We start from the raw sequence: 9,607 nt of genomic DNA on the forward strand, positions 1-9,607 counted from the left end.
CAGATAAACGATAAAACCACACACGCAGCAGTCCACTCTAGATGACTGTAAACGAGCACTGATGTCATCAATATATACATTGAAAAGTAAAGGCGAAATAATTCTACTTTGCCGAACGCCGTTTTTAACCGTGAAACGAAGTAGAATTTCCCCAACGCAAAGCAAAGAAATAACAATTAAAATGCAAATAACATGAAAAGGTAGATACCTGTCAATTAATTTTCTAAACAGGACCAAATGATAGACACGGTCAAATGCATTGGTTGCGTCTAAAAACATAGGTCTATAATACGAATGATAATTTCTTTCATAGGATATTAAAATACAAAGTTTGTGGGCGGAGTGCGCCCTCACACACCATCACCAGCCATACGTATTTTATGTTAATTGACGTTGCGGTTAGTTGCCTTGTTATAGGCTAAATGTACAAAGCAATGACTAATACAGAATGGGCAATATAGATTATTTTAAGTTTTTCTAATCCAGCATCTTCAAATAAATATAGTTTGACAAGTATTTATCGTATATAAAACAACAATTGTTTAACGGCAAACATATCAGTATTCATTAAACGAATTAATTATATCATAGTGCGCTTTGTAAGTCGAACACTACGATAAAAAACCTTCCGTTTTCAACATTGTACAATTCTTTCGTTTTGGGGGAGAAAAAATCCAAAAAAACTGATTTTAACAAGATAATTCAGAAATGCATAACAAAATGTATTTCCTATGCACCCATAAATAATTTTCATTAATAAATATAAATAATTACCGGTTACACACGAATATTACAGTAAAAAGAATTGATATATTCTCTATATTTTTACCTTTATTTGTCTTGAATTATGACTGAAAGGAGCTGAATGAAATTACAAACTACGTAGTGCGTTCAACAACTCATGTATGAACAATAACTTTAATATGATTTTACTCGGTAAAAATACTGTATTTTTCGTGCATAAAAAAATCAAGTCTCAAGAACTAATAAAAAGCTCTACGAATGAAAATGTCACCAAATTTTGATACAAATGGTAAATATTAGGCAGTGTCATTTATGTATAAAGTACTAACGATATCATCTCCAGAAAATGTTTTTCATTTCGACCAACACTTTTTCCCCGTGACAACTACGTTATCGCGTGTTTTGCATGGATACAGGAATTAACGAGGTTTTAATTCACCAACGACAATGATGATCCCGCATCACTGCCTTCCATCAACAACCAAAGTTTTATTCATACACACGCATGCATACATACATAGAATAAATTTAATTATTGTCGTAGTGAATCTACTAAAATCATAAAATCGAATCTTTTGTATTGTATCGGTATTTGGATCAAAATGGTTAGTTAAATCCACGGCCAATGGGTATAACGAGTAATTGGTGAAAAATTAATCTCAAATCTCACACACGCAGAGTGGTGAAGTCTCACGCAACTCGAGAGTATAAAAGATGGAGCAGAAACACTAGCAATCCACAGTTGTACTGCCGAAATAAAGGTAAGTAGAAATATGATGCAGTCCTATGCTGGGTGTCGTCTTTGTGGTTACAGTAACAGTGAACACTACGATAAAAACTTTCCGTTGTTCAACATTGTTAAATTCTTTCTATTATTCCCGTGAAATCAGGAATTATGCAAATTATTATTGGTATACATATGGAAATACATATTTATGAATTCACTTGTCAAAATAAATTGCTTTGGGATTATTTATTGTCAAAAATCGAAAATATTTCACACTGTCAAAAACAGAAAGTCTTTATCATAGTGTTAGTAGATTTTGCCGACATTCTACAATTCCCAGTTTATCATGTTAGTAATCGTAAATTTATCAGTTTTGTGGGAATTAGTATTACTAGCCATTGACCATATTATGTACACTCACTTAGTGCAACGAGTTACATATTGCCACTCGAGGTCCGTAAATGTACCAATATTCGTTTGAATGAAGTTAACAGTCATTTTATTTCAACATGACACGTATATGCAATAACTTGTTACATTTTTCACTTCCTCCACCGCCAAGTTATGCACGTGAACTTCGTTACGTTAGAAAGAACATTTTGTAAATTTTTCAACAGCTTACAAAATGAAGGTCACGTGCGCATTGCTCCTAGTGTGTCTTGTTGGATATATATATGCCCAAGAAACAATTCCTGGTAAGCTTTATTTTATTTTATCTTATTTGTATTAATTATTTTAAATAATCTCAGTATTGTCACTAGGTATTGCCAATGTCACGAATGAACGAAGCGTGTATGTAGTCAGTATTTTCGCATTGAACAACTGCCAAAACACTTATCGTTTAGCCGTACCACGTCATTCAATGACGACATTATACTAGTAATCCCACCACTCAACTCTGTTCCGTGTTTATAGTTGGCGATCAGTTCAACTCATAATCCACCCATACATTCGCGTTAACGAGGCAACTATGCTTCGAGTCATAGCCATATTGTAATTGCATTTTTTTGCATTTACGATGCTACGGAATAGTAATTTAGGTATCACGATAGTCTTTCATGTTTCTGTTGTTGTTGTGATGGTGAAATCAATATATCGATACTGTACGAAACTGATGGGGCGATGGCGAAAGCGAACTGCTAATTGGAAGTTGTGGTATAACGGCGTTATTATGGTACATTCATCAAATGTTAAATTATGAGCAAGCTAGGGAGCCTTTACCACGAACAGATCCTGCGTTTAATAAAACTCCATGCAGACGACGGCATGAAAGTTTACTTCAATTATGTAGATGACTTGCAAAAAAATGTTTAACTGCTCTCTGCATCCGTCACATCGTGGGTCATAAGTCACTTTAACACACCTTATTCTGCTTTATTTTAAAGCTCCAGAGCTGAGAGATTATGAAATTACGTTCAACGTGAATCTGAATTATAATAGACATAAAGCGGGAAGTATATTCAGAGCGCTGATAGGTAACTCCCAGGATCAAGATACTTGTAATAGCTACCTCATCTGTGAGGATCCAAACAACGATTGCGATTCATGTAAGTAATTATCAAATTACAAACTTTTGAATTGAATGCTTGGACACACACCCACGTCGCCGGAGCAGAGGGATTTTGAAAACTTTAGTATTGGAGCGTGTGTAATCACTTCAAGTAACCAGATAACCAGGAAGTAATCTGAAGATCTCTTGTACACCAAGATCTCTTGTCTTAGTCAGGAATGTTTTTTTTCAGTTTGTCTTAAAAACCCGTTTCTGACTTATCTACCATGAGTCCATCTACCATACCACCGCAGCCTCCGCTTTGCATTGTAGAATATGAACACTATAGACGGGTATATTGTGTGCGATACACTAAGCATAACAACTTATGTACATGTTTACAGAATTGAAACCTATTCAGATCGACCGTGGACTAATATTCGTTTTTTTACTCCAGGTTCTATCCCTTAGGAAGACAAATAATGCCCGACCGATCTGACCCTCTTTGACCACGGACACGACTACTGATTCTGATTAGATCGATTATGCCGAGTGACACCATTTACCCATTTGATATATTTACTACAAAAGTCTTTGCAATTCTTCGTTATATTTATCGTAGTTTAATTAATAAATAAAGCTGATTATCGAAGAACAAATATTGTTGTTGAGTGTTTTCTTGTCGAACATAACTTGAAAATGAAAGCTCGGGCCAAATTTGTTGACATTAGACTTGTAAATAAGTTAGACGTGCGTAAAACAATTTGTAAGGATTATTTATCAGCTAAAAGTCTTTGTCTTTGTGCAGAACGACGATGAATTTTAGCTTGTATAGAATCTTTACCAATTGTGCATCTCAAAGAACAAAGCTCATCACCTCATGGACTTATTGTTAATTATTTCCCATGTCATACCGCCATTCAGCCCAGGAGCCAGTAGTTCTTTCTACGCCTTCTTTTATATTTAGGAAAATCAAGTCAACTTTTTTCATCGGCCACAAAATAAAACCGTGGTGCGATATGATATGTTGTTCTTAAATTAAGATAGAAATCATTACATAGATGAAAAATATTGCATAAAATGTTTTGTCAGCACATGTTATTGTTTAGGTCTTTAAAAAAAGCCTACTCGAAAGAGAAAGAAAATAATGCAAAAATTTATCCAGGAGGAAAAATAATATACAAAGTGGAACAACGGCAAAAAAAATCAAGTCTCGTGGTCCTTCCAATAGGACTACCAGAAAGAGTAAATGATGTGTTTCTGGTCAAAGCGCGCGTCAGTCCAAAATGGGCTGCTCGCGACTGTTCTTCTGGTTTATGTGGAAATACTGTAGAAATAAAAAAAACATAAACAGAAAAACATCTCTTCTTAGCCTCAACATGGATCTCACTACTACAATCATAAATTGTGACACGCTTGAACGATAACAGAAAAGCAAAGAAATATTCACGTGACCAGGCTAGTTATATTGTCATTATTGGGTCATTGTAAACTGAGAACAGACTTCTCAAGGTAGAGTGAACCAAGTGAGTATTGGTCACCAGATCCGGGAGGAGAATAACACACTGGAGAGGAGCACTTGTAGCCAAGGTGTTTATTGCTCAACTGCTAGGCCTGGAACTGAGTCTAAATACTCACGAGATGTTCCATACAATGTATCAATATCATTATGCAAATAACTAAACTAAACGTCATAGCCTCCAATCATTACATTCCTTTCCCCTTATAGAGGATGAAAACTCTGTTTTAAAAAACTTTGAGATACACTTGAAAATACTTTGAACTCAATAATAACAAGTTAAATATATAACCATAAATACCAACAAACAATTCTAAAATATCGCTGTGCTGCAGTACCTGGATAAACTTAATATCTAGCCCATGATATTTAGGTGATAGGTGAAGCACCAAGCCGCACACAACACTCATCATTTTTTTTTTACTCATACTTCACTCATACAACTGCTGACAACTAATTTGGGAAGTCAACCCACATCTGACTGCCATGCTCTTGACAAGCCATCAGCATTGCCATTTTCAACCCCTTTTTTATGTTGGAAATTTATCTGGTACCCTTGCAAGGTCAGACTCCAACGCATCAGTCTACGGTTCCGTTCGCGCAATTGATTCAGCCATTTTAAAGGATGATGGTCACTCTGAACAGTAAATGCTCTACCATACAAATATGGATATAATGCTTCCACTGCCCACACAATGGCCAAACATTCCTTCTCGATAGTCGCATAATTCATTTCACGAGGCAACAACTTCCTACTGATGTATACTATGGGATGTTCTTCTCCTTTATCATTATTTTGACTTAAAACCCCACCAATACCATGATCATAAGCGTCAACCTGCAAGACAAAAGGTTTGGTATAATCTGGATTATGCAGTACAGGTTCAGATGTCAATGCTTGCTTCAATTTACAAAATGATGTCTCACAGTCTTCAGTCCATATTACTTGATTTGAACACTTCTTCTTTGTTAACTCTGTCAAATAAAAAGCAATTTCAGAGAAGTTAGGAATGAATTTACGATAATATCCCACTAAACCCAAAAATGCTCTAACATTTTGCTTAGTCTTGGGTCTTGGAAAATTATTAACAGCTTGCACCTTGTCCAGCATAGCTCTTATCACTCCACTACCTGCCATATATCCAACAAAGGACACTTGTGGCCCACCAATATAACACTTGCTAGACTTCACAGTCAACTTTGCATTCCTCAATCGCTCAAGTACAGCCTGCAAATGTAACAAATGCTCTTTCCAGCTAACATCATGTACCTCTATATCATCCATATATGCACCAGCATACTCATTTGTACCTTGCAGTATCTGATTTATTAACCTTTGTAGGGTTGCTGGACCATTTTTCATGCCAAAAGGCATCACTGTAAATTCAAAGAGACCAAATTGAGTTATGAAAGCAGATTTCTCACAGGAAGATTTACTCAAAGGAATTTGCCAATATCCCTTTGACAAATCAAAAGTAGAAATATAACAGGCAACAACAAACTTTTCTATGAGATCCTCCACACGTGCCATGGGATAAGCATCAAATTTGGTGACACTGTTAAGAGATCTATAATCTACACAGAACCTAACTGTACCATCTTTCTTACCCACTAACACAATAGGACTTGCCCATGGACTTTTAGATGGTCTAATAACACCTGATTTCAGCATTTTATCTAACTCTTCTCTCACTGTGGACTGTACTGCTTGAGGTAACCTGTATGGTTTCTGACGTAAGGGAAAGTCTTCACAAGTAACCACTTCATGTTCCACCAATCCAGTCAGCCCTGGTGCATCTGTAAACACGTCACCATAACGCTCTAGTAACTGTAATACTTCTGCCCGCTGCTCTTCTGTCAGATTTTCATATATTTTCACATCTTTCCAGTTTTCCTTACCTTTCTTTTCTGCTACTGTGTCTAACAGCCCATTTTCTTCCTTGACCACATCCACTATATCGACGAAACATGCATCCAATACATCATTTTCTTCCTTGACTACTTCTACTATATCCACGAAACATGCAATCTCTTCCCTCTCCTTCCAAGGCCTCAACATATTAATATGGTACACTCGGCAAGTTTTCCTTCGACTACCAACATTCACCTCATAATCTACAGCTGTCATTTTCCTTGTAACTTGAAATAGTCCTTGCCATTCTGCCTGTAACTTCTGACTTCTTGATGGGAGTAACACCAGCACCTTTTCACCAATATCAAAAGATCTATCACGAGCTTTCACATCATACCATCTTTTCTGTTTAGCCTGTGCGACCACCATATTCTGCTTCACTACTTCCATCATCTCCCCAATCTTATCCCTCATGTTAATTACATATTCCGCTAAATTTTCCTCTTCTGGAATATCTCCAGTCCACCCTTCCTTTAACACAGCCAGAGGTCCTCTTACATGTCTTCCATATAATAACTCAAATGGAGCAAATCCTGTGCTTGCTTGTGGAACTTCTCGGTAAGCAAACAACAGGTATGGTAAATAGGTATCCCACACCTTTGGGTGTTCTGCTGTGTAGCGACGCAACATACATTTAAGAGTACCATTGAACCGCTCAACAAGCCCATTGCATTGTGGATGATAAATACTAGTTTTCAATTTGTTAATGTGTAGCTTAACACACATATCACTTATAAGTTTAGACATAAAATTTGTCCCTTGATCACTAAGTAACTCATTTGGAATACCTACCCGACTAAAAATCTCAATTAAACAATCTGCTACTGTTTCAGCTTCCATATTTGGAATTGGTAAAGCTTCCGGATATCTAGTGGCATAATCACACAACACCAATATATATTTATTACCTTTTTTACTTCTTGGTAAAGGCCCTACCAGATCTATTGCTGCCTTCCGAAATGGTACATCCACAATTGGCATTGATATCATCGGGACTTTTTCATGAGCATATCTCTTAGCAGATTTTTGGCATTCAGCACACGTTCTGCAATAATGTGCCACGTCTGAAAATATCCCTGGCCAATAAAAATGCTGCAGTACCCTTTGTTTTGTCTTCTCTATTCCTAAATGACCAGCTAAAGGAATATCGTGAGCAATCCTTAACAACTCACCTCTACACTTTAACGGGACCACTAACTGAGTCACCTCAGCTGCTTCAGCTGAGTTCATGGGCCTCCATTGACGAAATAATAGACCATCCTTCCAGAAAAAACAAACTTTATTTGCTATCATATTTTCTGGCACTACTACTTTACGGATCTTTGTCAATGTTACATCTGATTGCTGTAACTTTATCAACTCCTCCCGTCTCAATTTGAATACATCAAATACTTCATTATCACTTACTGGTAACTGAATCTCATCATTATGATCCTCAACTTTATCTAACTCACCTTGATCATCTATGCTGTCATTGGTATCACCAACATCAACAACACTTTCTGGCAGTTGCTCCACTGGTCTTGCATGAACACCTGTTAATTGTTCATTACACCTTACCTTAGCATTTTTCTCTTTTAATGCTTTACTTTTTCCTCTAGTGACAACATAAGCTGTACTCGTTTGACTATCTTTAGTCATACTTACATATACCTCATTACCCAAGATAACATCTTCAGCTAAGGTATCTAAAACCCCTACATCCAATTTTCCTCTATAAAACTTACAATTCAAATGTACTCTTGCCATGGGTACTTGCCTTGTACTACTATCTGCAAGTCTAACACACACATACTGTCCCAACAAGTATGCACATTTCGATACAAACTTTGACTTTATCAATGTCTGAGTACAACCTGTATCCTGTAAAACTACCACTTCCTGTCCATTCAGCAGTCCCTTGCACCTATGTATATCCATACAACTACCATATAAACACTTATCTACATTTTTCTTAGATTCACCTGCACAATAAAATACTTTACTACCCTTGCCTGATCCACTATTTGAACTAGGCTTGAGATTCATAGGACGTTGTAGTAATATGACCAGGTTTACCACACTTGAAACATGTATTAGCTTGACTATTCTTATTAGATTGTTGAACAGAATTAGATTGCCATTTTCTAAATTTTCCATTTGATGCCATTGACTTATCTGTTTTAGGTTTACCATGAGCAGCAATATACTGCTCAGCTAATTTAATGACCTCACCTCTTGATTTAGGTTCTCTTTCACGAATCCATATCTTCAATTCATAAGGTGAATTCTCTATGATTTGCTCCCTCAACAACAGATCTATCATTGTCTCCATACTGTCAACTTCTGCTGCTTCCAACCAATGCTCTAACAAATTCTCCATTCTGGCACCCCATTCGGTAAATGACTCGCATCTCACATCCCACTTTACACTTCTAAAGCATGTTTCGCGGCCAATGATGTGCAATTGCAATCTTTTCAAATGTTCTTAGATAAACATTAATATCATCACCTTCCTTAAAATGAGAAATGTTAGGACCCTTGTCTACAATTACAGTACTATTATCTGTACTATGCTCCCTACCTTGCATACGTAACTTCTCCAATTCTAAATCCCGCAACTTCATTTCCACTTCATGTCTTCTCTTTTGCTCCTCAGCAATCCTTACTGCTTTCAATTTTTCCATTTCTAGCTTCTGTTTAAGCATAACCATCTGTAATTCATATTCACGCTCTTCGCGCCTGAGCCTCACTGTATCCTGATGCTTTGGATCCCAATCCTGCAAGCCCTTATTCAAATTCCCTTCCAAATTAGAATGCATGGGAGTCAGTAGTGGTGGACCCCCAGAAAAATCAGCAGCATCCCCTGTATCATTCATACTCACAACTTATTTTTACTCACACACTGACAAGTATAACATGCAGCTACGGTACCTACCTACCAAAGAACAAATTACCCACTGTTTAGTTTAACCACAAGGAAACCAAACAGGATGTTACAAACTAGAAACCAATTATTTATCCAAACACTGCACTTTTTTTTTATACACAGCCTTTTCTGACTTTCCTTTCCTTTGATACTTGATAGGTCAATCTTTGTTATTGTAAACAAACCAAAGCACTAAAGGTTGGCATAACAACCACCAGTTGCTAAGTGAGTGATGTAAAATGTTCTAAAAGTTAGTTAAAATGTTGCAAAAGTAAATCTACAGTCAGTGAAAAAGAGTTCTAGAAGAG

At 36.6% G+C, this 9,607-nt stretch overlaps 1 protein-coding gene and 1 long non-coding RNA gene across 2 annotated transcripts; one reads left to right on the forward strand and one right to left on the reverse strand.

Annotated features, from left to right (window-relative positions):
• Positions 1-1,446: 1,446 nt before the first annotated feature.
• On the forward strand, positions 1,447-3,619 carry LOC102810065 (uncharacterized). Its single transcript, XR_438404.2, has 4 exons — positions 1,447-1,505; positions 2,089-2,166; positions 2,857-3,018; positions 3,418-3,619. It is a non-coding gene; the product is annotated as an uncharacterized LOC102810065 (long non-coding RNA).
• Positions 3,620-4,945: 1,326 nt separating this feature from the next.
• On the reverse strand, positions 4,946-8,311 carry LOC146739227 (uncharacterized). Its single transcript, XM_085502648.1, has one exon. It carries the CDS (start codon positions 8,309-8,311, stop codon positions 4,946-4,948), a length of 3,366 nt encoding a protein of 1,121 aa, XP_085358774.1.
• Positions 8,312-9,607: the final 1,296 nt, after the last annotated feature.

The sequence above is a fragment of the Saccoglossus kowalevskii genome, chromosome 8 (assembly GCF_978046115.1).
Source record: "Saccoglossus kowalevskii chromosome 8, keSacKowa6.1, whole genome shotgun sequence".
In the NCBI taxonomy this organism is placed as follows: Eukaryota; Metazoa; Hemichordata; class Enteropneusta; family Harrimaniidae; genus Saccoglossus; species Saccoglossus kowalevskii.